General features: G+C 36.0%; 2 protein-coding genes across 2 annotated transcripts in view; one reads left to right on the top strand and one right to left on the bottom strand.

Annotated features, from left to right (window-relative positions):
- Positions 1-27839, top strand: part of LOC136814452 (uncharacterized) — a 792139-nt gene that overhangs the window by 600794 nt on the left and 163506 nt on the right. The gene's annotated exons all lie outside the window — the stretch shown is intronic.
- Positions 7-27839, bottom strand: LOC136814476 (uncharacterized). The gene is made up of 27 exons (XM_067071030.1): positions 27704-27839; positions 24704-25255; positions 24091-24284; positions 23562-23676; positions 22954-23120; positions 22467-22590; positions 21814-22083; positions 21048-21356; positions 19822-20130; positions 19234-19557; positions 18293-18949; positions 17385-17705; positions 16506-16832; positions 15940-16275; positions 14924-15262; positions 14280-14414; positions 9486-9692; positions 8488-8820; positions 7494-7802; positions 6508-6879; positions 5699-6076; positions 4816-5190; positions 3527-4222; positions 2139-2480; positions 1418-1750; positions 760-1098; positions 7-371 (listed from the first exon to the last, which is right to left on the bottom strand). Exons 1-27 carry the CDS (start codon positions 27837-27839, stop codon positions 7-9), a joined length of 8664 nt encoding a protein of 2887 aa, XP_066927131.1.

Below are 27839 nucleotides of genomic sequence, written 5' to 3'. Positions count from 1 at the left end.
TGCTTACTAGTTCAAAATTTTACCTTTTCTTGTGATTATCAAACTTAGCATATCTTTTACATCACAGACCACAAAGGATGGTTTATCATTGATCATCAACTTTTTGTTATCTTCAGTTGATTTTGCATTCAACTCCATACATTCACCTCTTCTCAGTTCCAATCTCATGTTATTTGCTCCTTGACTAGAAGCTGGTACACGATTCTCTCCTCCATCTTTCGATGAATATGATGTCAGACGGCTTTGACCTTTCGGATCGGCACCTGAGCTAGGTTGCTGTTCAGAATCAGGGTTAGGATAGAATCGTGGTGTGAGTATGACTTCTTCGGGTAAGGTGTTGACCAAAGTAAATATTTTGGATGCAACATCACCTTAAAGGAATAGAAATGATTCTATAAATTTCATGATGAATACTCCTTTCGGCGGAGGAAAAACAATCTAGTAAATACACCTAATAAATAAGAATACCCCCGCTAAACAATTTTCAGAGAACTGCAACATCACCTTAAAGGAATATCGAATATCTATAAATTTCACGACGAATTCTAATCAAAGAAACAAAACAATCTATTAATACACCTAATAAGCATACCCCGCTAAACAATTTTCAGAGAACTTTTCACCGTCAACACTTTCATTCCAAAACTTCCGGATATGAGATTTAGAACAAATTTCACAAAAACAGAACCCCTACCCAAAAGTTAGTATGTTACTAAAAGATAATAAGTATTTTTCCTGACAAAACAAACCGCAACTTACTTTGAGGGGCGACGACAATGTCAACCGGTTTATTCTTGGTCAAATAATCACCAGACACCAAATCAACCACAAACATCCTTTCTCCATTCACCAGTAACTTTTCATTGGTTCCATCATCACGTTGTGCAGTTATTCCCACAATGCCTTGCAATTGGTCTGGTTCTGCTTGTTTCAAATACAGTACCGGGATCTTCAGTATCCGCTTACTACCTTTACCGATGGTATAAGTATCTGGGTTGTACATGTATGCGGGAGTTTCTTTGTTCAGTAATTGTACTTGGATGTTGATGGGAGTATTATATTGGTTGTCGATGAGTATCCAGATGAAATGCGGATACACTGGAAAAATACAAAGTGATTTCAACGGTGATGTTTTTTGTAAGAAGAAATTGGAAAGAAAATTTGTTCAGTATCATGTGATATCAATGGATGTTGTGAGCGTCAGCAGGGTGTTGAATAGCTTTGTGTGTCAGACAGTACTTATTGGAATCTTGTTCATCAAAAAACTACACAATTGATTATGTAAGAACTATTCTTACATTTCTAGAGAGGGGGGCTTATTTAAAAGAAGAAAGAGACGAACCTATGATCTTAAACAAATCTTAAACAAATCTAGCAACGAAGTAAAGAACTTTTAAAGAGTGCTCTATTTATTTACCTTGTCTGGCGATCACAATTTGTTGTGGTTCAGGTTGCGTTGCGCCATGAGGTTGGAAATCAGCTTTGAATTCTCTTTCACCGTTCATCAAAAGAGGTTGTCTACTTTGCTGGTCCACGACTGTCATTTGTAAGAGATTCAACAAAGTTTGGGGATCCAAAGAATCGGCAATTGTGAATTTGAAGGTCTGTAAAATAATCTGTTTAGGACCAACAGCGATTTCTTTGGGACTTGAGAAAAAGATTTTGGGTAGATTGCGACGTAGTGCCCATGAAACGATTGCTGGCGTTTCCAACGAGTTGATGAATAGGAATGACACGGTGTACAAGTTTCCTATGATAAAACAAAATTACAATTAGGCAGTAACGGGTTGATGAATCGAAACACGGCTGTGTAATAACTTACTACGGAAAGAAAATCAAAAATTCATGTGAATTTCAACCAAATAAAAGTGACAAATCGTTGATTATTACGAACCTTTTGCTACTTCGGCTTAAACATCAGGTCTCTAAATATGCTTTTTAACCTCGATCAAAATGGTATTCGGTCTCTCAAGTTCGAGATGAGATGAGTCTAGCTTTTACTAACCTAAATTTACTTGTATTGAGACGATTTCCCCCAAACATAAAAGACCCAGACCCATTTCAGTAGTTTCAAAATCACCTGAAAAACTTCAGGGAAGCTTGGATTTTAAATAAAAAAGACACGTGCTTAAACTTACTTGTTGGTATTGATGATTGAACGACCAAAGATGACACTGGTTTCATCCCTCTTCTAATTGGATAAGCTTCAACCGTCAAATATTGTTCTCCATTTAATAAAACAACGTTTTGGTTATCAGTGTATGTCGCAGTAAGAACCACAAGTGATTTTAAGTCATCTATAGATATTGGATTTTGGAATCTGAACTGGAGTAGAATATCTTTCCTTGTTCCAGGTCCAATTATGTATGATTTTAAATTATCGGTGAAGTAGTTTTTGGTATATTTTTTCAAGATCCACGTTGTTTGAATGGGTTTTTTGAAGGTGTTTTCAAATGTTAGCCGAACACCATACACAAAACCTATAATCCAAATAGAAGTTATATTCATTGTAACGCATCTATTATTGATAGAAAAAAGATTACATAATGTGTTCTAAAGAGTCAGAAATCTTTCCAGCTGAACTTTGCTTTTCGGTAACTTTTATGACGCTTAATTTTAAGTTCACATCGATCGCGCGAACGTGCACGCTGGGGGCAAAATTTCCTAAAATAGCACTTTGACGTCACGGATTAAATTTTCTTGTACACAAAATGTGTACGCTCTTGTACGCTTTTGTGCTCTTTTCTACGCTGAAAATTTTGAACTTTTTTGAGCGTACAGGAGCGCACATCTCAATCGATAATCTTTCAACCAATCAAGAAAGAGAAAAACTGCTGAGTAAACAAAAAAATGTAAACATACATATTGTGTTCGAGTCCACCTCTTTGTTGATGGAAATCAAACATTGATCGCGCGGAGAGTGCGGCCAAATCTATTTTGAAAATTTTGCCCTTATCTGGCACCCAGATGGTGAGATTTTCATCCGACACGCTAAAGCTCTGAAGGTCGGGAAAATTTTCAACATCTGGGAGGTTTACATTACGGAATTTTGCGAGACCGCGTCAAGAATTTTGCAGCGGGAGGTCTGGTAACCCAGCCCTCGTTTTCGGGGATTGACGGGTCCAACCGAAATATTTCTACCTTTACGGGCAAGAGCTGTTGAACCCGACTGAGGATGCGGCACATCAAAGGCCGACTATCATTCCTCTCCGATGGGAAATTGGCCCGCTCCCTTTAGAGCTTTAGCGTGGGCGGCCGCCAACCCGCCATCGGAATATCAGATAAATTTTGCCCTAGCGTGCACGCTCGCGCGATCGATGGAAACAGGCCTTTAATCACGTTTTCTATTGAACGGTTTTATGGGGACCTCAAGCTAGTTCGTTGATTGACAGCTGGAATAGAACAATTCATCTTCTAAAGTACACTGCTTCCCTAAAAGAAGTCTGGAACTAGATACTGTAGACTTAACATTTAAATCTCTCGAAAAAACCTCTTACCGAAAAAAATGATTTGATAAATAACTTACCACTATCGGAAATATTAATCGGGAAATCGGATAAATCTTTCGGGTTTGTTGTCAAATGTAAATCAGTCGGTAATTGCTTCTTTACATTAAGGAAAGCTGGGTTTTTCCAAGGTCCATGTGAGGCTCTGAAGATGATTGCATTTCTCAATACGCTCAAAGCTGTGATTGGAGCTGTTATATTTAAGCTAATAATTTGGTTGAAATTGTCTCCAGGTTGAATCGACATATCTTGTTTGGAGATCGTTTGAGCAAGTTTCAAATCTGGATATCGGTCAGTGTTCAATTCCCATTTGATGTAAGCGGTAGTTTTCATTGGATTTCGGATGTTGAGTTTCACTGCGTATAAATTTTCCTCTGGTTTTGAAATATTCACAATCATGCGATTAACACCTTGAAGTTCTGAAAACGATGCACTCAATGTGGGTAAACCATTGATGAGTAATGCACCACTGCCCGAGTTTTGATCATTTTGGCTTGTTGCGTAGAAAACAATCAAATTGCGATTAGGTAATGACTGATCAACTGATGGCGCGCCAAAACGTAAAGAAATCTTTTTGTTAGAATCGGCACCTATTTGAACTGGTTTCTCATTGGTGAATAATTTGTAACTATCCATAACGAGCGCATATCGCCATGACAACTGGACTGGGGATTGTAATTGGTTGACGATGTTCAAATTCACGTAGTAATATTTCGCTGAAAGGAGAAAAACAAAGGTGCAACTCAATTTTTTTGCGCTTTATCTCAATTTTTAGCTCACACGTGGAGGTTCACTTCAAAAAAGGCTGTATATAAATGACTTGTATAAAGGGCAAGACATTCTGGAACCTGTCGATCTATCTTCTGTACTTTTTTCTCTAACTTCTAGTTACTATTTCCAGGAAGAAATACACGCTTTTTTTTTACAAGAATGGTGTAAATCCATTTCATCATGGATATTCTTAACTTTCTTGGGAAAATCATCCTAAAATATTCTTACAGCATTCTTAGGTTAGAATCCTAGTTCAGACTAGATTTAACATTTAGTACATACGTCTCAAAATTCCATGATGGTGATATTCTTAGCATATTCTTAATTTTTGGGCCATTTTCATCATGGATATTCTCATAAAGTGTATTCTTATAAAAAAAAAGCGTGTAGTATGTTCTACTCAAATTAAGTAATTCGACATAACGTTTGTTCGCAATTCGACGACATGGATCTACTGCATTTCGTGTTGCAAACACATCGAAGAAAATCAAACGAACCTACTGTTTCAAGCAAAATAAAGCCTTTCTAAATAAATTACCCGCGTTAGTGATGACAATGGTTTGTGGAGGCTTTCTCATGTCCTCGTTTGTCAATTCCTCATTGCTTGATAAATATCTAAAAGGTTGCAGTACTAAAAAAATATTTGATTTTCCATTGACCAATAAATCCTGACCATTTGAATCTTTAGCACCGACTCTTATAGCTTTCTTTAAGGTGCCCGCATCAAAAGGTTTTGAGCTAATGAAATCGACGTTGTATTGAACATTTCTGTTGGGTAAAGCTATGTAGGTTTTTGGCGAAGGATCGGAGGGTCTAAGGTAGTTGGCGATATATCGGTCAGTAATTTCCAAAGAAAGTGTAGCTTCTTCTTGTCCATTGTTGAAAGCATTGAAAATGAGAACGTATCGGAATTCTGAAAGAAAGAAAATACAAATATCGTAAATGGTTAAACAATGTAATTGGTGCTAAAAGGAGCTTTCGATTTAAAGTATATAGTGACCATAATGTGAGAAGGTAGAACGTTCGACTACGGTTCGTTGGTGTGAATTTCGAGTTGATACTTCTCTGCTTTGTTCTCAGTAATTAAAGAGAAAGATCAAGGGTAAGTGGAGTAATTCAGGGAGAAAAGTTTGCGCCCTATTCTTCTTTCGGATGGATAACTATCGAAAGAGGAGACTCTGGTTTGCCTCCGCCTTACTTTTTTACATTACTTAAAAGTTTAAATTATGAATTTACTCTCAAGCTGTCATTTGTATAATTTATATAATTTGTATAATGTCATTTATAGAACGCTCTGTAGAAACCTTTTAGCAAGTATTAAGACTTTTTTTGCCTTGATCAAAAGTCCCTCGTTGATTATCACCAGAGAAAAATAAGTAAAGGTAGTATTAAAATTATTATGAAGTATTAAGACAATATACCTCTAGGTTGAGACAGTGTAAAATCTAATGGTTGGATTATGAACGATTCTGTCTTTGGTGATTCAGGATTTTGTTCAGATATGACCGAAACCATATCTGGTGTAAAGATAAACTCGTTGTTGATCAAGAAAGGTTGTTCTGTTGATCGATCGACAGCTTGGAAGGAGAGCATGTTTTTAATCTCGTCTCGATCGAGCGGTCTCGTGCTTCTGATGATGAGATCTACTTCTTGGCTATCTGGCTTAGAAGGATCAATGGTGAATTCTTTTGGTGAATTTGAAGAAAGTGAATCATCGACTATTTGGAAATTCCATCGGAGAATGTAAGGTTGATTGATTCCATTGTTGGAAAGACGAATCTTGATTGGATAATCAATCGCTGAAAAACAATAAAGGTAAAAAATAAAGAGTTAAGGAAACGTATGAATGTACAGAAATGAGCCCTAAAATGCTGGTAGGTTTTATCTTTTTATAAGAAAATTAAGGTCAAAATTTTCCATGACCTAAAATCAAATGGAAAAAAAATCTCATGTAAAAGAAAGTTATTCAAAATGTTCGGAATATTTTAGCCAAAAATTCAAAAAAAAATAAGATTTTGCAAAAACTTCCATCTTTCTATCCAAAAATGTACTGCGTATAGCTAAAAAATATTGATACTGAAAGTTTAACTAATAGATTTTATTCCCTACGGTGAATAATTCACGACTTTCCATTGAATTAACGCAATGATACTGGGATTCAGCTATACATTAAGTAGATTTGCCTCCAACTTAATTCATAGTTATAAGAGAGAAAAAAACCAACAGGTACCTTTGCTATCTTTGTCTTTGTCTTGGTATGATGTAATGATAATATTAATTGGAGAGATGTTCTCTTGATCCAAATCGAAATTTAAATGTGGTTTCTTGTTTAACAAGACTTGAACTTCAGTGGCAGAATCTTGACCGAAAACTTGAATAGTTCGTGAATCGCCAGAGCTGCGAGTGAATAATTCATCATCGAAATTATATTTAAAGTTCTTTTTGCTCCGTGGTTGAACGAAAACCAAATCTTTACTTTCTGGTGATATTTCGCCAGTTGACACTGATTGAGATTCTGGTTGTTGGTTCACGAATCGCCATTTCAAATCGACAATATCGGAAATTTGGTTGTCAACGATGAATTGGATGGCATTGGATTTTGCTATGAAGATATTCATTATCAAATATGTTTAAAATATGACGTTTTACTCGTATAATTCTAACAAATTTTAGTACACCAAATTCTAAGCAAGAGTCAAAAGACAAGGTCAGAAGACAACATGAGAGCGACTCCCGGGGGGGGGGGGGTACTTAGGCAACATGGGTGCCGGGTATGTGCGAGCCATAAGGGTACCTTTTCTCATTCCTCAAAAGTCTCTCAAAGGGGTACAAATTCAAAAGTTAGTTTCTGAATGGGTCCCAAAATCACGAAAATCAAAAATTTCTCTCTCAAAGGGTCACCCCAAAATCACCAAAGTTTTGTCTCTCAAAGGGTCGATTTTCGATTTTCAGCTCGGACATACCCGTCACCTCGCAAACCTAGTACCCCTCCTCCCCCGGGGAGCGACTGTATTCACTTCATTGTAAATTCTAAGTAGTTTTCAGCTGGGGTCTTAAATGAACACTAATACTGTTCAAAATTAGGTAGATGTAAAAATTACTTGCAGATCGAAAGTTTTAGGGTGGTGTAAGATCCCCATTTGTATTGTCTTTACCATTATGGAAATACCTAGATTTTGTTCATGCAAATAATTCCCATTTTTGACAAAAACATACCTTTAGTCACAGAGAATGCAGTTACAACGCCTCTTTTTGGGATTTCATCAAATACGAATAGCCTCTTTCCACTAATCAATAAAATATCTTCAGCCCTGTTACTTGGTATAACATCAAAGGTCAAGCCGAACTTGGTCGGCCTCGACGGGCCATTGATGAAGAACGACACCATCTTTGATTCTCCTGAGGGAATTTCATAAGACCGGCGACTGATGATGGTGTATTGCGAGCTGACAAGGAATCGCCCGATGAATATGATTGGATACGGTAGTATATTGCTGACTTTGAGATTAACAGGGAAGCGAGTTACTAGAACAAGAAGATTTATAAGAGGGTATTTATGCGGTTCTCACAATAATATTTCACTGAAATATTGAATTTCTCTATAGTTAATAAAGAAAGACTTGAGAAAGTAAATATTTCTTGACGTTGAATGAAAGCAGTACTATACTTTGGCCACAAGTAATCTGATTACGAATTGCAAATATATCCAATAACAAAAATTCAATAAAAGTCAGGCTCTGTAGAAATCACCAAGGTCCTTATAAAAATGTAATTAATTCTCTATAGTAGGGGGCCACTTAAAGTTCGAAATTCTGTCAAACTCCGTACGGCTTAGACAAAATTTGACGTCAATCGTACTCTATCTGACAGAATTTCAAACTTTAGATGGCCGTATTTCTTCGTGCGTTCGAGTAAGAGGTAGTATATATTTTTTTGCTCAGAATTTCATGCTCTTTCCGATGGTCTCATTCACTTCTTTCAAATTCGACTTTTAAAAAACGTAAATCTTTTACCCATTTTTTACCCTTACAGTTTTGTCTGTAAACGTCACTCTTTTAGTCATAAAAACTTTTGCCGGGCCTAATTTGCGAGCCCTCTCTCAAAAAAGTCTTAAAAACCTTCCTACTTTCGAACTAACCACATGCGGTTGCGTCACATAAAAGATGTCACGGATCCTAAGGATTGGTCCCCTACTACTGGGTAATCTTACCTTTCAAAGAGATTCGAATGGGGATACTTTGAACATCCTCTTCATCTGCTGGCGATCGTGGTGATATTAAAATAGAACTCTTCCCGTTCAACAGAACTGGTTGATTATCTCGGACACTTATTCCGGACAGAGTCATCAAATTATTCATTTCTCTTGGTGACAGAGGCTTCTTGCTTTTGAATGTGAATAAAACTTTTTGTGCTCGAGCACCAGGTTGGATGGTAAGTTGAGATGCAGAAGTGATTGTGATTTGTGGATCGCTTAGTTTCCATTTTAGTTGAACAGGAAACGAGAGGCTGTTGGAGACGATAAATTCTACGTTCGAAGTGAACTCTGAAATGAAAACGAAATCATTTTGAATCAGTGACAAGGCAATGACGATAATGCTGTCTCTATATATAATGTCCTTCGCAAGCGCTCGAAACGTCATCACGATTACAAACTACAAAGAGAATTTGCAAATGATGGTGTTAGAGGGTGTCAATATATATAATGTCCTTCGCACGCGCTCGAAACGTCAGCACGATTACAAACTACAAAGAGAATTTGCAAATGATGGTGTTAGAGGGTGTCAATATATATAATGTCCTTCACAAGCGCTCGAAACGTCAGCACGATTACAAACTACAAAGAAGTATTGACATATGGAATGGTCTTGGAGTTGATGTCGTTGCTGCAACATCTGTCGCCAACTTCAAAAAAAAAATTGCTCATAGAATGGCAAAAAGATCTCCATAAATTACAAAATGATTATTTCATAGATGTCGATTTAAAGCGGGGAAATTAATTACTGTAAATGAGTCAGGAATTGAATGAATTTTTTGTTTGGTGTAGATAATCTCTGTTGTGCAAAGTGCTTTATACCAAAAACAAGTAAAGCTCATTCAAAAAATTATACATTCATTTAGTGTAAGTTTTCTAAAACGAACATTTACAAGTGCAAATGTTGACAAAAACATACAACAATGTACATTAGACTAATGAAGATTTTTCCATACCTTTAGGAGCAGATAATGTGATTGGTGTATATTCATCATTATCACATTTTCGTTGCAAACTGTTTGTATTCAAGAAGTACTTTCGATTTCCATTCAACATGATAGGTTGTTGATGGGCGTTGGCTGTCAATGACGTCATTTCGCGATCTGTGGTCAACGAATCTAGGTTGAATGACCAGAAGACGAACGAAACACGTTTTGAAGCACCTGTAGTGATGAAAATGTAAAGTCTGTCTAAAAATAATCTGCAGCCGAGATAACGAACTAACTAACTGTAAGCTCATAAATTTATTTGGTGTAAGTTTTTTAAAACGAACAAAACACGTTTTGAAGCACATGTAGTGATGAAAATGTAAAGTCCGTCTAAAAATAATCTGCAGCCGAGATAACGAACTAACTAACTGTAAGCTCATAAATTTATTTGGTGTAAGTTTTTTAAAACGAACAAAACACGTTTTGAAGCACATGTAGTGATGAAAATGTAAAGTCTGTCTAAAAATAATCTGCAGCCGAGATAACGAACTAACTAACTGTAAGCTCATAAATTTATTTGGTGTAAGTTTTTTAAAACGAACAAAACACGTTTTGAAGCACATGTAGTGATGAAAATGTAAAGTCCGTCTAAAAATAATCTGCAGCCGAGATAACGAACTAACTAACTGTAAGCTCATAAATTTATTTGGTGTAAGTTTTTTAAAACGAACAAAACACGTTTTGAAGCACATGTAGTGATGAAAATGTAAAGTCCGTCTAAAATAATCTGCAGCCGAGATAACGAACTAACTAACTGTAAGCTCATAAATTTATTTGGTGTAAGTTTTTTAAAACGAACAAAACACGTTTTGAAGCACCTGTAGTGATGAAAATGTAAAGTCTGTCTAAAAATAATCTGCAGCCGAGATAACGAACTAACTAACTGTAAGCTCATAAATTTATTTGGTGTAAGTTTTTTAAAACGAATAAAACACGTTTTGAAGCACATGTAGTGATGAAAATGTAAAGTCTGTTTAAAAATAATTTGCAACGGAGATAACGAAGTAACGAGGTTTTGTGCTTATTGAAAAATAATCAAATGAAGAAATCAAATGAAGAAATTGACGAGCTTTGTTACTTAAAATTGTTTTACATTTAAAACTACTTTTAAGATTGTAACAATACAGAAACAAGACGACTCGGAAGTCGAAAATTTCGCATAATATTCAAACACTGCATGACGAAATGGAGAAAATTCATCGAGCCTTTAAAGTTTGAAAGAGATACGATTGAGAAATATTGACCATAAAATACCGAGGTCAAGCAGGGGGATATCTGCTATACAACGACGTGTGAAACGTGATGCCTGGAGGAGATTGTACACAAAGGTCGTAGATACTATTTTATTTTCTCATATAGTATATTATACACCTGAATCCTATCCATAAATCATCATCAAGATTCCCTTTTATTAGCGTAGAAAAAGCTTCTACAGATGGCAATTGTACACTGGACTTCATACAGAAGAATACAGTATATCCTAGGCCAAGTCTATATTTATAGAATAAACTGACTATGGCTGTTTTAAGCCCAAATTTTCCAAAATCTTGATGTAATATTAAACCGAATAAAACCATGTTAAAAAAGCTCAACCAAGGCTTGACCAAGACAGAATTAGGGTCTTTATTTAGCACTTGTCACTCAGTTTTTCCCACCTGCTGTACCCCTATATCAGGTTTGCATTGTATTAAACAATAGAGCCATTGTTTGGATATCAAAAATACATGCTTATAGAAAAAAAAACATTTTTGACCTTTGTAAATCTTCTTAGCAGCATATGGGGTATGAAAGCTCCACCCGTTAACAGCCAAATGCCATTAAGAATTAAAAATGGCTTGTTGATGGCCCCTTCAAGAACGCAATGTCAAGTTGAATACAATTAAAGACTCCACTAACTCCAGCATCAAAACAATGTTAAGAAAATATCTAGTACACTCATTTATAAAATGTTATTTTATAAATAAGTTTAGTTATGTTATTTGGTTGTTATGATGTTGGAGTTTCATCTACCCTACCTATGCACCAGACTGTTGCCCGCTTCTGTTGGATGCTGAAAAGTATTATCAGATTCAGTTGTATTGAAGTTTTTACAAGATGCTCACATAATTGGTTATTCAAAACAATAGAGATGACGCGTTCTTTAGAAAAATATAATAAAAGTTTTTGTTTGAATAGTTAACGACCAATCCAATGACAAAAATTCTTGTAAATGTTCAACTTGACCCATCAGATTACACCACTAAAAAATGTTTGGTGTTTATCCAGTGTTACATTATGCAAATTCTTGACACTGAACAAACACCTGACTTTTTCTTTTACCCACCAACATGAGTGATTCACATCTGGTCCCGTGTTAGGATTGTCCAGTAGTGCAAAGTTTTCTTGTCTGACACCAGCCATTTTGTGTCCAGTGTTTCACTAAGGCCACTGTGCTGGCAGGGTTGTAGCCATAGATTTAGCCCAAAATGATAGGTGTCGTGCTTTGGCTAAAAAGTGTGTCAAGGTTAGGTAGGAAATTCCATCTAGGTCACGTGACATTACATTAGAATTTCAGCGCTTGACCAATAAGAAGCTTTGGCAGGTTTTCAAAAACAAGTGCAGCAATATTTTTTTGTGATATTCACTTTATTTTTGCTTGGACGAGCTTAAAGCACAACAACATCTAGCCCTTTTGGCTTTACAGAAATCTGTGGTCTTGTTCAACCTGACATTGCATCCTATGAAACAAATGTCTATTCCAGATAGACCTTTTGCTAGTCAGGATGTCGAATAATGAAAAAAACCAACCTCAAAACAAAGATTAGAAAAATTAACGCACAATTATAGTAATTATATGTGCTATAATGTAGTCATTGTTTTAGTGATGGAGTTTTTAAATTACCTTATCGGCCAAAACTTAGCCTAAGTGACCACTAATTTTGGCTTGGTGACTAAAATTAGGGCCGACTAAAATTTGAGCTGACTAAAAACTTAGAAGTGGCCAAAACTTAATTATTAGTCGGCCCTTAGTGACTAAATTTTGACGAGGTGACTAAAATTAGGACCGACTAATAATTAAGTCAGACTAAAATTAAGGCCGACTAAGTTTTGACCGATAAAGTATTCAACAGGATATCCTGACTAGGAAAAGGTATATTTAACGCTCTCCCACTCGTTACAATCAATAACTTTTTCCAACGATTTTCACCTTCACATGTTTTGGGCGTGCTCGACCCAGTTTTTCGGAGGCAAAAATAAAAAAAGTTTGTGGCCTGAACTTGCCAAACATCAATGATTTAGGGCTAAAAATCATTGAAATGATTTCTTCTAAAATCATTTACAGTAGTAAAACAGGCTGTTTGACACAGCCATATTTTTGCCTTGCCATTTTTCATACAAATCATAGGTTGAAAAAGATTATATATCTTATATATCTCAATATTTCAAAAATGACGTCATTTATATATATGCAAAATTACTCTCAGGTGTCTACGTTTATTTTTTTCGTGTCAAATTTCCCGCCTGTACGCACCTGATTAGGACCTGTACGTTTATTTATTTTGAAGAATTTTCCCGCCTGTACGTTTATTCCCTCCTGTAAGTTTATTTATTTTGACCCAATATTTTGACCCGATTCATAACTACTGGAAAAATTTGTTATTTTTGTTTAAGTAAGACGTGTAGAAAGGCTGTTAATTACATTCAAACGTATTGTCAATTGTGGGAGATTTTGAGAAGTAGTACTTGTCATTGATCTATAAGAGATATACCTATACTTAAGTCTCAGTCGTTTCGACCTGGATGTTCTACTTTTGAAAAATTGGTAGATTTTTCCCTTTACCTTTATTTATTTTAGCTCTGATTTCTCGCCTGTACGTTTATTTCAGCCTGTACGTTTATTAATTCCAATTTTATTTCCCCCCTGTACGTTTATTTTGGTCTGTACGTTTATTAGGCACCTGAGAGTTATGCAAATCTGTTCGCAATCTCTGATTTGTATGAAAAATAGCTGCTTGCATATAAATGAAATCAATGGCGAAAAGCTCTATTCATCTCATTATCGACACCTATGGCTAATTGCTAAAAAAATATTATACCTGCGTTTTTGTAATTGAAGGGTACTGCTAGGGTTCTGCCTGTTGTCAGTTGTTGTGGACGTGAAAAAGAATCCAAAAACTCTTAATTTGTATAACTGAACACACTGTAAAAGTTTATTGGTGCATTCACTAACTACACAAACATAAAATACTAAGTAGTAAATGAATGATAAACCTTTTTAAATACTCTACAAGTTACCAGAAAACATACAGCAGCAAAGTGAAAGTGTACAAAAGTGTTAACTTCAAGCAGCCATTAAAAAGCTTTCACGAGGAATGTTTACCAACCCTTGGTTACACTCACCTTGAATAACTATTAAAGAAACGCTATTATTCATCTTTGTGCGTGAGTCCATCTTTAGAATATTCTAGAAAGTTCTAGAAGAACATGTGGAGCATTATGAACACGAAGAACGAGTGGAGAGTGTTAATTTTTAGCACTACCGCGAAAACAGAAAACCGATTGTAATACTTCGCTATGCGAAATTAACAAGTTTTAAAACACCGGTTGCGAAAAGTAAATGTAAAACAACCTTATCATGATCCAAGTTGGACCTTCAGGCTGGATAAACTTACCCCCATCTAGTAGAAATAGAAACTTAATCCACAAGATTAATTCAAAATTGTCTTTATGTGTTGGAAATCCCTCAAAGAAAATTAAGTATCGCATGAAGTGGAAACTTACCTGGGTATACGGTGAAAGTCTTTGGATTGTTTGAGTAAACAAGATCATCAGAAATGATTTTATTGCTTGAGACAGTGATTGGGTAGCTTTCTACATTGTTGAAAATCAAGTTGATGTAACGTTTTGTTGCAAAACCTATAAGGAGGAAAAAAAGATATTTTCAAAAACAAAGCAACAGGGATAACTTTGTTAATCATTTCCAAAAGCAAAAATAATTCTTTGGTTATCAAATGCTTTTATGCAAATTCTGTTTTAAACAGATTCTAAATTTCAAAACGACCGCAATATCAGGTCAAATGTAGAACACAAAATATTTCACAACGTCTGAACAACACATCCCTGTCTCACAGCCTTGGAGAAACTTTCTCCTCAGTGGGGACAAAAATTTCTATTGAAGTCTCGATGGGACTAGAAATTTTATTGTTCCAAGGTTAAAAAATCCAGTGGGGATGGTTTTAGAGTGCAATTTCTAAACATTGAATTTCGAATGGGGATGAACTTAAAGTCAATTTGCCAGTGGGGCTGAAATTCCAGGTTATTTGCCCACCGGGGACGAAATATTTGCCAAATTTTCCTGAGGGGATGGGGTCCCAGTAGGTCTGTGACACAGGGGTGTAACCACAGATTACAGTGAAACATCTCACCTTTTTTGTAAATGTTCAATCTTGAGACATCTGGTAATCTTCCCAGTTTTTCATCATATCTGGACAAAGTGACGTAAAACTTGTCTTGATCATTAATCGTCAAGTCTGATGCACCATCAGCACGTGCTTCAAAGTAAACCATTGATCTCAAATCTTCCGTTGATAGCGGTTTGGAACTGGTGAATTCTAACATCTGTTTCTCCAAGCTTCCATCCACTTTAAAGTCGTTCGGTGAATTTGATGAGAGAACCTCTTGGTCAAGATTTTGATATTTCCATGATAATGTAACAGGTTTCGAGACAAATTTACTTGCTTGGAATCGTAAAATGTAAAGATGACCTATAAAGAAGAAAAGGTTACAAATTTGGTCTAATATCGACACACCTCATCTAGTTCCGACACCCTTCTTAATAGAGATAGGAATAATATGAAAGTTAGAATCATTGATTGAAAAAGGATTTTTCCTCTCTGGGCAGTAAGGAAAGAAAAATAATTTCGACCTGTCTATTATTTTCAGCTCTAAAATAGGGTGTCGGAATTAGATAAAGGATATCGACATTAGACCAAGTTACCGTACCTCACCAGTTACCATACCACAACATAGGAATGGATTAGACGTTACTGCGAAGAAAAAAAAGCCGTGACGACTAGTACAGGCTATGGTAGCTTTGGTTGTTTGTGAGCTACTCCCTACCTTAAGCGATATTGTTAACGGAAAAAATATAATATAAAGTTAACACTATACTGTACCAAACTCCTTTTCGTTGACTGAAAAGATAAAGCGATTTATTACGGTTAGGCAACATTCCGTGTCTTTTTCAAAATATAGAAAACGCCCGTGGGTGGGGTGGTACAGGCTAGCTTTAACAGTTGACAAATGATTACATTAGAGAAAAATTTGGCTGCCCAGCTGGCACACAACGTTGTTTCAACGTCCAGTTAATGTTCCCAACGTCCACATAATGTTAGATGGACGTTGAAGCAACGTTGTGTGCCAGCTGGGTGGTTAGCCTCACCTTGTTGTTCAGCGATTTTGAGATTAATCGATCTACTGCTATCATCTCTTGAAAGGGAAATAATATTAATTCGTTCATTATTCACACCAAGGTATCTTCGTTCTCCAGTGAAATCATCAAGTCTGTATGCGTAAATATCTAAAGCGTCTTTCAATTGGTCATTGCTCAAAGGTGCAGTTGAACCTCCTCTCAAAGTATAGCTTTTAGTTTGGGTAGGACCTAGTTTGTAGGTATTAGGCGATGAAAGATAGAAAGATGGTGTAACTGTTGATGTCCATACGAAAAAGATGGTGTATCCAAGAGTGTTTTCCACGCGTATGTTGGCGTAGTAGTCATCTATGAATGATGAGAGTAAATGATCTTTAGCAATATTTCGTTCACAAATAACTCGCTATTATCCTATGCTTAAACATGTAAGATTTTACATAGTAGCCTTACTTAATTCTAAAAATCAATTTGAATGTCAAGCAAAATTTGGGTTAAAATGAAAAATTGCAAAATTATACAAATACATTTTTTCTTGTCTTATGAAAACCAAGTGTTGGGAAAACTTAGGGCTTACAAACCTTTGACGTCGCTAACAACCAGTCGTAATGGATTCTTGCGATTGAACGTTCCCATCCCTGATTCGAAGGTTTGTTTTCCATTCACCAATAACTGTTTATTGGTGTTTTTATTCTTGGCTTTGAAAACAAACAAATCAACATCATTATACATCGAAAGTGTTTTGAAGGAGAAATAAATATCCTGGTCCGAATCTTCCTGGTAAGTTAGTTCAAGTTCCCTGGGAGCAGCGTTAGGGAAACGGATACCGTTCTTGGGGATCCATTGTAAAATAATGGTTTGATCTTCAACCATGCTGATTGCGTTGAATGGTAGATGACCAGCATATTCTAAAAACATAGTAAAGTCATGATAAAATGCCTGGTCTTAATGTAAGCCAGGAGTTCACTTAAAAGGCTTTTTGATAGACTGGATTCTAGTTGTTTTTTGGGGGACAAAAATAGGATCAAGCAATGTTTTTATTTGATACAAAGAATTGAAAATCTGTAATTTATGCTAGTTTCCCATTCTTAATTATATCTCTAACATCCAAATAGTTTTTGGCTATTTGGAATTTATTTGTTTTTTCTTTAAAATGGCGACTTTGTCAAATGCTCCTAATCTAATTCACTGGACTCGGCGTTATCAAAAACTATCAGAAAAAAGTTCAGGCAGAGTAAGACTCAAAACTAGTCTTAATTAAGAAACTTTTTAATAGGTTGGATGATGGGGGTAATGAAGTTTTTACAGATATTGCTCTTTCCTCACAAATATAAACATTACAAACTGTCTGATTAAATTTCAAACATTGGAAGAGACACCGCTTAAGGCATACCACAAAGACTGTTTATTTGAGCAGCTTAAAAGTTGATTTACTGCCGATGATCCAAAAAAATATTAACCTTCGACAGAGAATCTTGCTTCAACTGTTTTCAAATTGAAATCTAACGCAAGTAAATCTTTATCATTGACTTGGACTGGATCCTTTGTCTTCGCATCATGAGCATCAACGACAATCAATGCTTTTAATTCCTGATTGGTCAGTTCTCTGGTTGATTTCAATAAAAAAGTAATGTCTGGTTTTCTTGGATTTCCATCACCAGAGATGTGGAAGGTCTTGGGTTGTGTTTGAATGTAACCAGCATTAATGGATGGTGTGAATGTGATGGCCAGAGGTCTTCGGTAGTTGTTGATTGGTGTCAAAGTGAAGTAGTATGCGAAACCTGTTTGTAAAGAAAGATTATATTGTGGATTTCCCTAAGATAATCAATTTGTAATAGTTATCGGACAGTTGCGAGTACAATATGAGAAATATTTTACGAGTTCCGAGATTTTTCCGTACAATATACGGAAAATCCGGAACGAGTGAAATATTTCCATATTGTACGAGCAAATGTCTGATAACTGGTTTATCGGTGACCCAAAAAATGCACTTTTTGTGTAGGAAGAAAGGGCACTTTTGCAGCAAAGTGACGTTAGATTGCTGCTCCCGCTACAATGCAACAACATCTTTTTGTCAATTTATATTTTTACATGTAAAATCAGATTGCAGATATTTTTTGGATCGCCGATAAAGTCATCTACAAGTAAATGAAACCCTGCATGTAATTAAAAGAACGAGGAATGATAACATTTAACCAGTTCCACTAATCCTGCTAATTTCCATCCAGACTTAAAAAAATGGAAAGACTTGGCTGAAATTTGCTCATTTTTAATAAAACCTGGCACATTTCATTTTTTTGACATATTGATTTTAGGGCCTTGAAGAAACCAATTATTGGCCTCACTATTCATTTTAATCATTACTTACCTTTATCAGTTGCTTCGTCATCGTCGAATGAGATTTTGACTTTTTGAGCCGTTTTATCTTTGATCGCATCAAAAGTCAACGATTTCAGACCGTTGAGTAAGATATTCCTTTGTGGTGAGACTCCATGAAAAGTCATGAATCGTGTAATAATATCATTCTTAAATTGTGTTGTAAATGTGAAAGTGAGGTTTTGGCTGTCCGTTGATGGTTCGATAACATATGATATTTCTGAAGGCTCTCGTTGGTAAGTAAAATCTTGGATGTTGGATTTCAAATTTAGAGTGACTGGATACTTCAAAGGATTTTCTACATCCAAAACAATGTAATATCGGTTGCCGAAAGAGATTTTTATACTCTGGATTTTTTTATACCTAGTTGCATCAAAAGTGAGAGATTTTTCGTTATTTAACAGAACTTCCCCTTTATCTGTAACTCCTTGGAATCTAATAAAATTTGAGATGACGTCTTTGAAGCCATTTTCTGAAGCAGTTGAGAATGTGAAACTGAGTACTTGGCTATCAATAGATGGGCTGATGGTGTACCACATTTTGGATGGTTTTTGTTGGTAGTCCAGGTCAGCAATATTGGATTTGAGATTCAATGTGACTGGAGATGATAAAGTGTTCTCGATGTCCACTGTGATGTAGTATTGAGAAACTGAAAATAAAATGAAAGATTATGTAGAATGGATAATCTTACAAGAACAAGTTTTTACCTTATGTTGTTCTTAATAAACAAGTCTTGCATATTGATGCCGAACCATCTAGGATAACCTTAATTTATATTGACGTCATGACCTAAACGATCTGCTCAGGGATAATCTTAACGGATGCTCATATATAAAACTGAAGGCCTTCTTTCTTGACCTATATTATTAAGTATAAATTAATTATATTTTTCATAATTGATAGACCGGAAATCAAAATCAAAAGTAAGCTTACCATGTTGGGTAAACCGAATTTCGGATGGTTGTGCCCCGAGAGAAGTGATCGGTACGCGAGCTACCTCTCCATCATTTACAAACACGGGTGTTTCTCCATCAAAACTTGTTCCTGTAACTAGACTAGTAGCTTGTTTCAATTCTTCACCCGTCAGACGACGTTCACTTGTGAGAACTATTTTGATGACTTGATCTTTAGTGTTGGGTTTTATTTCATACTGTTTTGGGGATGTCGAGTGCAACTTGTCATGGTTGATTATCCATTGGAGATAAACGGTGTCTGGTAACTCATTTGTCACACTGTATGCCAAATAATAGTAAGTAGCTAGAAAGAAGAAACGATGTTTTAAATTTCAATTACAGTATAAGAGAACACAGGTCAACTGATGCACATCGACTGCAGATTTGTAAGGAAAATCAATAAAGTAACGTGGTTTTTGGTTGAAATTTAATGTCGATGAGGCATCTGTATATGACTATAGTCTTAGATTTTCATATTTTTACCGTCGAAATCGTAATTTCTTAGTACACCAGCACCTCCTAGTTTCGCATAAATTCAAAGAAAAAATTTGAACGTTAAAACACTTACTAGGGGGAGTGATGACAAGTCTTGGTATCAGATCAGGTCTCTGATCTGTCAATTGTGATTGATACTTCGGACTTGCGTTTATACTTAGAGCTTCTCCTGTCCGTTTGTCAAAGGCTGTTAAATAGAAATACTTCATGTCTTGGTAATTCCAGAATGAGTAGATTGTATTTTGTGTGGATTCAGCAGGGAAGAATTTCTCTTTGTCTGGTGTTTCTAGCTGAAGTTGGATTGTTTGATCGACTTCCCAACGTAAGATGATTTCAGAATCCATCTTGTTTTCTACGATGCCCCAGAATCGTTTACGACCAACTGTATTAAGAAGTAAATACATTAAACAAATGCTTGGAGAAAACAGTTTGTATTCCTAAGTTGTTCTTATGTAGGAAGCCACAATAATCATGATATTCGTCAATATCATGATGGCCTCAGAATTCCTTTCAATCAGCCGTCATTATCCTAAACATCTTTGATAAATATCGTTACATTTTTTATTTGAGTTTCCTTTCTTATGTTCTAAAAGAATAGACGATATCGGCTTAACGTGAAAACTCAGATTTATCCCCGAATATTGCCCACAATGCTTTGCGCGGAAAAAAGTTTACGGTGAAATTTTTTCCGCACAAAGCATTGTGGGCAATATTCGGGGATCAAATCTGAGTTTTCACGTTAAGCCGATATCGTCTATTGCGTTTCCATAACCCTCGTGTCACAGACACGTATCCTGGAGGTACCCCCCTATAGAATAGCCAAAAATCAGTTGAGAAAAATGGCCAGAAATTCCCTCTCATAAAAAACTGGACAAGAAGTTCATACTCGCTGCCAAAGATAATTAAGATTTTGAGATTCGCACTGGATACTGTTGAAATTAAAAAAAAAAAGAAAACCCACTTATGAAAAATGGCAGTTTCCCATCTTTACTGGCTTCATTTTATCTCCACAGGTACAAACCAAAAGATTACCTACAGGCCGTGGGGGGGGGGGTACTAGGGCAAGATGGGCTACGGGGATGCTCCGCTGGCCAGGGTACCTTTTTTAACCTCCACGAGTCCCAGGTAGGGTCGCAAAAACACCAAAATAGAAAAATCAGTCCCTTGTAGGGTGCCTATTTTTGGAAAATTTGGGAAAAAAGAAGAAAATTTGAGAAAATTTTGGCATGGACAAATAGAAAAATATTCCCGTCATCGTAAAATTCCCTCATGAGAACCAATGAAAAAACTTTTTCATACGTTTAAATCCGGATAAATGAACATCAATATTTTTGGAGAGTAAATCCTCGGTCACACCAATCAACTCTTGAGGTTTTCCATTGACAAACAAAGGTTTCTTTGCACCGTTTTGCGTGAAATCTCCATTAACAGTGAATGAAGGTTCTGGTTTCGCGTACACCATGTAGATATGTGTATCTTGACGTTGTTGGTTGGTAACGAATTCGTAAGAAAGAGTGGATTTGGCGACTGAGAGACGAGTGTTGACTGGTGAATTGATCACGTAATTGAAGTAATTGATTTTGAAACTTCGTGGAAGGTAGTAATCGACTGGAAAACGAAAATTGAAAAATTTAGTCAATTGAAGTCATACGATCGAAGTAGAACGGTTTTTAGAAGCTTTATCAAGGGACAGCTACGCTACAGTTACGGAAAGTATAGCGCTAGATATTGTGACCCTTTTTCTTGCGACACGTTAGAGCAATGGCGTGTCGGCGAGGTTACCCGAAAAGATTAATAAATTGAACATTTTTTACAGATTGTCGACAATGACTAAAAAGATTAATACCGAGCAACTTGAGCAGTTTAATTAGACCAAGATTGCTCAAAATTTAGGCTCTCCAGAAATTGATCTGATCGAGTTAAAGATCATGACTATTGGTAAATCCATACTCAAAGATCTCCCTGATTGTGAAATCTATGAAATTAATGTTCATTACTATTCGAAATGAATTAATTTTATTCGCTGTCATTGATTAATAATGATTTAAATCGCAGTCGCACTTACAATTATTGCCGATGACAATTTTGAAATGAGCTCCTTCACGAGTCGGCATAATATCCAAGACGAAATAAAATCTTGCCGTGTCTCCATCTCTTCTCACGTAGAGCCCTATAGGTGCTGGTTGACGTGATCCCACCGTTGTGATAGAGCGGCTTACGTCGGAGTTTCGAGCCAAGTTAAATTCATTTTGTTGGTATTTAAAGTATAATTTGTATCGCCCAATGTTGTAGATGCTAAAGTTGGCCATATAGGTATATTGTTTTGATGGACTGACTGAAAATACGAACATAAGAAGAAAAAAATATCACCGACGTTAACACTATGTCAGAGGGTATCCAAACATGTCGTTTAACCCTTCAAGTGATAGTGTTAGCTCTTTCTGCCCTGCATATTATAATTGTTAGAGTAGGAAAAGTGGGCAGTTGAATCTGGGCTTGAAATGGATTGAAAAGAGTCATTTCATTGACGTAAAAAGAAGGCAGTTCTTTAACTTTAGATGAGCCAACTTTTCATCCACTATAATTAGAAAAAACAGGGCGAAAAGTTGTCCGTGCAAGCCGGAGCTTAGTTATTTATGTTTACGAATCAATCATAATAATGCTATAGACTGTCAAAATGCTTCGACTTAAAAAGTGGGACAGGAAAAAAATAGCTACCTTGCGAGGAAAATAAGTTCACTCGATATAGAAATGTTCCACTGTCAACATCAAGATACCAGCTGTTTCGTCCACCATTGATCTTCACTGTGTTTCCATCAGCATTGGCCACTGAGAATGTAACCTGCAAAAGTTTGAGAAAAAGAATTGGAAAATGTTTATCCATTAAACACCAGAAATTTATCGAGTCCACGCAGAACCTCTGGCGAGATTTCGAATGTGCACTCAGGAAGCACATCTGGTATTGGTCCAAATTTATTTCGTGGGGTGTTAATTTCGCGATGTAAACAAAACAAATCTCCAGAACTAGAAAAATCAATGAGTGTTTTGGCTAGAAGATTTACTAAAAGTATACTTTGCGAAATGTTATATTCTATTGGTTAGAAGTGACGTAACACTTGGATGTAACCAATAGAATGGCTTAATTTCATTTCGGAGCGAAACGGAACCGTCACGTGCGAACATAGTCTAAAATTCGGTTAATCACCTGTCCGTGAGTTTCCAGATCGAACATGAAGACATGATACATTCTATTGGAAGAAATGTTGTACTGCGCAACCACTTGATTTTTGAAGGAACATTTCAAGTAGACGGTGTAAGGTAGTTGGTTCAAAAAGTGTACGAACACACGGTGCGCTCTGCTTTGTTTCAACCCTAAAGAGAAATGATATCACTAGATCAGTGGCCAAAACAAGATCAATAGCTCCCCTTTGATAAATAATGATCCTGACTACTTATTTGTGGAGGCATTACTTAATCGGTCAGTGTTGACTGTTTATCCGATCAGATTGGATGCACCACATTCTTTTAATATCAATTGGTCAGATTACCGTCAATTTCATGGGATATTGCTTTAAGAATACACGAAGAAAGCATTACAGAACTGTTGATGAAGGTCAAACCCCACCTTCAAAACTAGCAAAACCGATCCAAAGAAAAAATATACGACAAAATCAATGGTAAAGATCATTGATGGAAATAGTTCAAAACAAATGCTCTTGAACTTTTAGGTGAATACTCTCCCGAGGGGATGTCTCGGTCACGTGCTAGTCTCGATCTCTCAAACAATCTTGATGACATAAAAATACCGCTTACCTCCGTCAGTTATACGAACAATGCCCAATTCTTCAACCGGATTATATCGGTATATCAAATGTCCACTTTGTCCGTTCAAAATCGGAATGAAAGATCCTGAACGTTCACCTCGCACCTAAAAGAATCGGTCATGTTTTTTTTTGTGCGGACAAAATTTCAGATTCAGACATTCAGACTTTCGGAAGAGACCGAAATTTATATTTTCACCCTTTCCCATACAAATTCAATGCTTTTTGATATGATTTTTTTACGACAGTCGTCATAACTTAGGAGTTCAGCAGCTCGGAAAGATAGATCTAAAAAATAGTTTTAGTAAAGGACCCAAATTTAATTTTTCAAAATATTTTCTTTGGTTTTAAAAAACGATTTATAATTTAACTACATCTTGGAGAGCATTAAATGAACATTTTTTAACGAAAGTCAATTCATAATTCTCGTATTAAATTCCTCATGCTGCTAACCCCTGACTATCAAATCGACTGCTACTTTGCCAATAAAAAAAGTAGACAAATAAAAAAAATGAACCAACCAATACGCTGCGAGTTTTCTGCGTCAAGATTTGTCGCTTGTAAGATTGACGGCTATTGACAGTTACAACAAAGGACGTTCTATCATTCGCATTTCCACTTTCACTTTCGATTTGAATAGTAGCGTCTTGGGATGCTTCACTGATGAACAAGATATTTAGATAATATTTCTGACTGTATCTAAAATCGACATCACCTGAAAAACAGAACATAGAGCAATGAAAGCAAAATTGCATAAGACCTTCGAAAAGATGGCTCAACCTACAGTGGAAACAAGTCAATTTAATATCTATAAATTTAAGCCTCTATTATTTATTCTTTTTCTATTCGCACTGACACATCAGTGTATTCTCTCAGGTCCAAATTCGTATAGAAGAACTTCATAATTGGAATCTTCTTCCGATTTGAAGAAAACTTTCAGATCCTTGAGTACAGAATTATTCTGGTTCATTCCAACTTTCAACCCCTCAGATAACACTGTAATACAACCCGGATTTATCTCTTTGATTTTCCATAAGCCGATTTAATCTTACGTTCGGCTCTGGATCAGGATATTCTCGTTACCCATGGGTACACGAAGAAATAAGAAAGACATGAGATGAAGATTCTACTTACTGCAACTCATATTAAATTGGTCGATAAATTCTTTGGAGCTCAATTTATCGAAATCTTCCGCAATGAAAACTCGCTCTTCGCCACCGGCAATTTTGACCAATTCGTCTTTCTTCACACTACGACCCACACCGATGACGAAGAACTCTGTACCCGAATATCGAATGTTTCTCGATATCAAATGATTATCGACTTTATCGAGTGAAAACGATTGAGTACCATCGGTTAAGAGAAATAAAACTCGATTAGCGTTCGGTCGATGTCCTCCGGCGGGCGAATAAAGTTCATTTTGAGCCATTAATAAGCCACGATCGATTCGAGTGATGGAGGCTGCTTGGGGTAGATCGGTCACGGCACCTTTGAACGACTCCAAATTTTTATGGTCTGTGAATTTGATCGGCATTTCCGCTGCAAAACTGAACAAAACAACTCCATAATTTGTATTCCTGAAGCCGAGATAGGTAGCCAAATCGTTAACGAATTTCTTTTCTTTGACATAATCAGGTTTCTTGATACTACCAGAAGTGTCCAGTACAAAACCAATGTCACACTGACCTGAAATAGAGATATGGATATAGTGGAAAATCTCACTAAATGAATGAATGCTATTCTACTCCAAAGCGGTTAGCGAACGGTTCCAACACTTTCAGCTGAGTATATATGGTGAAGATCAGAGATCTGACCTCAAGGAGAGAAAGTGTTGAAAATACTAAATAAAATAAAGATGAAACATAAAAAGGCACTAATATTTTTATAATTATACGTTTTTTCCATTTTTTTGAATTTTTCTAAATATATAAATCAAACCAATCAAACATCCTGTCAAGAAATGAGAATTTTATGCGAAAAAGAACCAACAAACCAATAGACATAAAGTTTAAAAAGCCAAGCAGAAAAACACAAACACCAAAACCCACTCAAAATGGAATACGGCTTTAAACATGTTTTATGGACGTCCAACACTCAGCCTCCCCCAGATTGCATAACCCTGAACCGACCCGCAGTCCAAACAAACTAACAAACATAAAAAAAATAAACAAAAACTCCCACACAAATACAAAGAAACAAAAAAGGGTAAACAACAGACAAGAACAAGAACAAGACAAACGACAAAATACAAGTATCAAAAAACACAAATTTTTTAAAAAGTAGGCCCAGAACCCGGTTCGACACCTAAAGTCCGTGCAGCCGTCTGTACGGGAAAGAACGAAAAAGCTAGACCTTCATCACGACTATATGCTTGTTCGTTTAGCTCAATATTGACCAAATCGATTTTAAGTAGCAGGGGTTCGAGCACGAGATTAAATGTTATACTCATTATGTAAATTAGTATTTAGTACTTAGTATTTGCAAAAAGATTCAGTATTTCAAAAAAAAGTCATAATATTTGAGAAAAAATAAAAAGTCCCACGAAATCTTATTAGCCAATAACGATTTGGAAGTACTCTAACTTAGATTGGAAGTGTAGAGTTTTAACACTAGACTTAAGACTTAGGTCCTTAGGATCCAAAAGTTCAAGATAGTCCAATAGGAATATCCTGGAAGTCTATAAACCCCTTCCAAATTGAAATATTCGATTAAATTTATAAATTATCCCAAAAGCAACTTTCTCGCCCGAACTCTAAATTGCTAGACACGAGGAATTAACCAAAATTCTCAATGTACTTTGACCGAGATCGTAGCAATCTAGGACCTTTAGACAGTTTTTATCGTTTAGTTTTACACGGTCCGCAGCTGGCCGACTATCTAAGAACTGAATGGAACATTGGAAGAAGTGGAGTTTTCAACTTTATAGCTATTCCAGTTTACCCTAAATACTGATACACGTTTTTTTTTAATTTTTGAAGCCTTCGGATGTTCTTAACTTTTTCAGATTTAAGGCAAAAAATGTTCTTAACATATTCTTATTTTCGCCATTGTGGGTAATTTTGTGCGTTTTTCTAAGAAATCGGGTGTTTTAGAGTTCCCAAAGCCTTATTAAAATGTTCTTAACTTGGTCTTAACATTTTGGCCATCGAAGGCTTATGTTCTCATATAGTTTGTTCTTATAAAAAAAATGTTTTTTTAAATGCGTCGGATAGGCCTAAACTGGATCAGCAAAACTATTGAAAGTGTCTACAGTAACACACATATTGATAATAACCTGTAATAACTTTTAATTTCTATTTTTAAGCTAATACCAGCATGATATTTGTTGCTGTTTTACCCCCTGTTGAATTTTTTTTCTTTGTCTTTATACAATCTGTTGGAGCGCTACAAACAGCTTCTATTTAAAAGACGCTCAAAATCTAATTTTCAATTTTGGAACCATTAGATTAGAATTTAGTAGACCATCATTTATTCGAAACAGTTGACAGAGAAAAAGTAACGGAGATTATCCTTCGAAAAAATTTAACAGAAATAATCTCCGACAATCTAAAATGAATCTTAAAAATTAAGAGCAAACAGCAAATTGCTATATCTATGCAGGAGTTCTTCCGCTCTTGATTAAATATAAATTATTTGATGACACGCTACTGGCAAGAAGCCAACATCCATCTGACATCCAGAGAGTTTTAATCGATGTGTGTCAGCCAGACAATTTACAGATTAGAAATCAAAGCATAAGGTTTTTTTTATTTTTGAAAAAAAGTGTGCGTGCTTTTCTGTTGCCATGTGGAAACCATGGTGATGTAATTAGAACCTAAAGATGCCATTTTCAGAGAAAACCCATTTTATACTTAAAGTGTATATTAAATACCTTTAGAATATTTTGGGTGATTTTCCCCAAAAAGTAGATATCCATGATGAAATGGAAAAACACCATTAGATTCGAGACTCCTGGATGGTAAATGAAACCACTTTATTTCCCATCAGCTAGATTTCAAAAAATGCTATTTTCTAGGCGCGTTCTGCATGGGAAATAAGTGACTCCACTTTTTTTTGCCTGAGAAAGGTTCTGAGAGATTCTCCTCTAGCCCTTTGGACTTTAAACTGAATGTCTGTATTAGACAAAGCCCTTACCTTCATCCAATGTCGGTGAATCGATGATGTTCAAGGAGTTTGCGAAACGAACAAACATACCGGCTTCTACAAAATCAATACTACTAAGCCATACATAGCATGTTAAGCCAAAAAGTATAGCCTTCAGGCCAGTCAT

This window comes from Clytia hemisphaerica, unplaced genomic scaffold, assembly GCF_902728285.1.
Source record: "Clytia hemisphaerica strain Z4C2 unplaced genomic scaffold, Clytia hemisphaerica genome assembly, whole genome shotgun sequence".
Lineage (NCBI taxonomy): Eukaryota > Metazoa > Cnidaria > Hydrozoa > Leptothecata > Clytiidae > Clytia > Clytia hemisphaerica.
The sequence above is the reverse complement of the archived record's forward strand: the minus strand, read 5'-3'. Positions and strand labels throughout refer to the sequence as shown.

Excerpts from the sequence above, each read along its gene's own strand:
- LOC136814476 (XM_067071030.1), bottom strand. The coding sequence starts at position 27,839 with ATGACTGGCCTGAAGGCTATACTTTTTGGCTTAACATGCTATGTATGG. Across the intron at positions 14,415-14,923 it reads ATTGAACATTTACAAAAAAG|GTTTTGCAACAAAACGTTAC; the intron begins GTGAGATGTTTC and ends TCCTCCTTATAG. Across the intron at positions 1,751-2,138 it reads TCAATCATCAATACCAACAA|GAAACTTGTACACCGTGTCA; the intron begins GTAAGTTTAAGC and ends GTTTTATCATAG.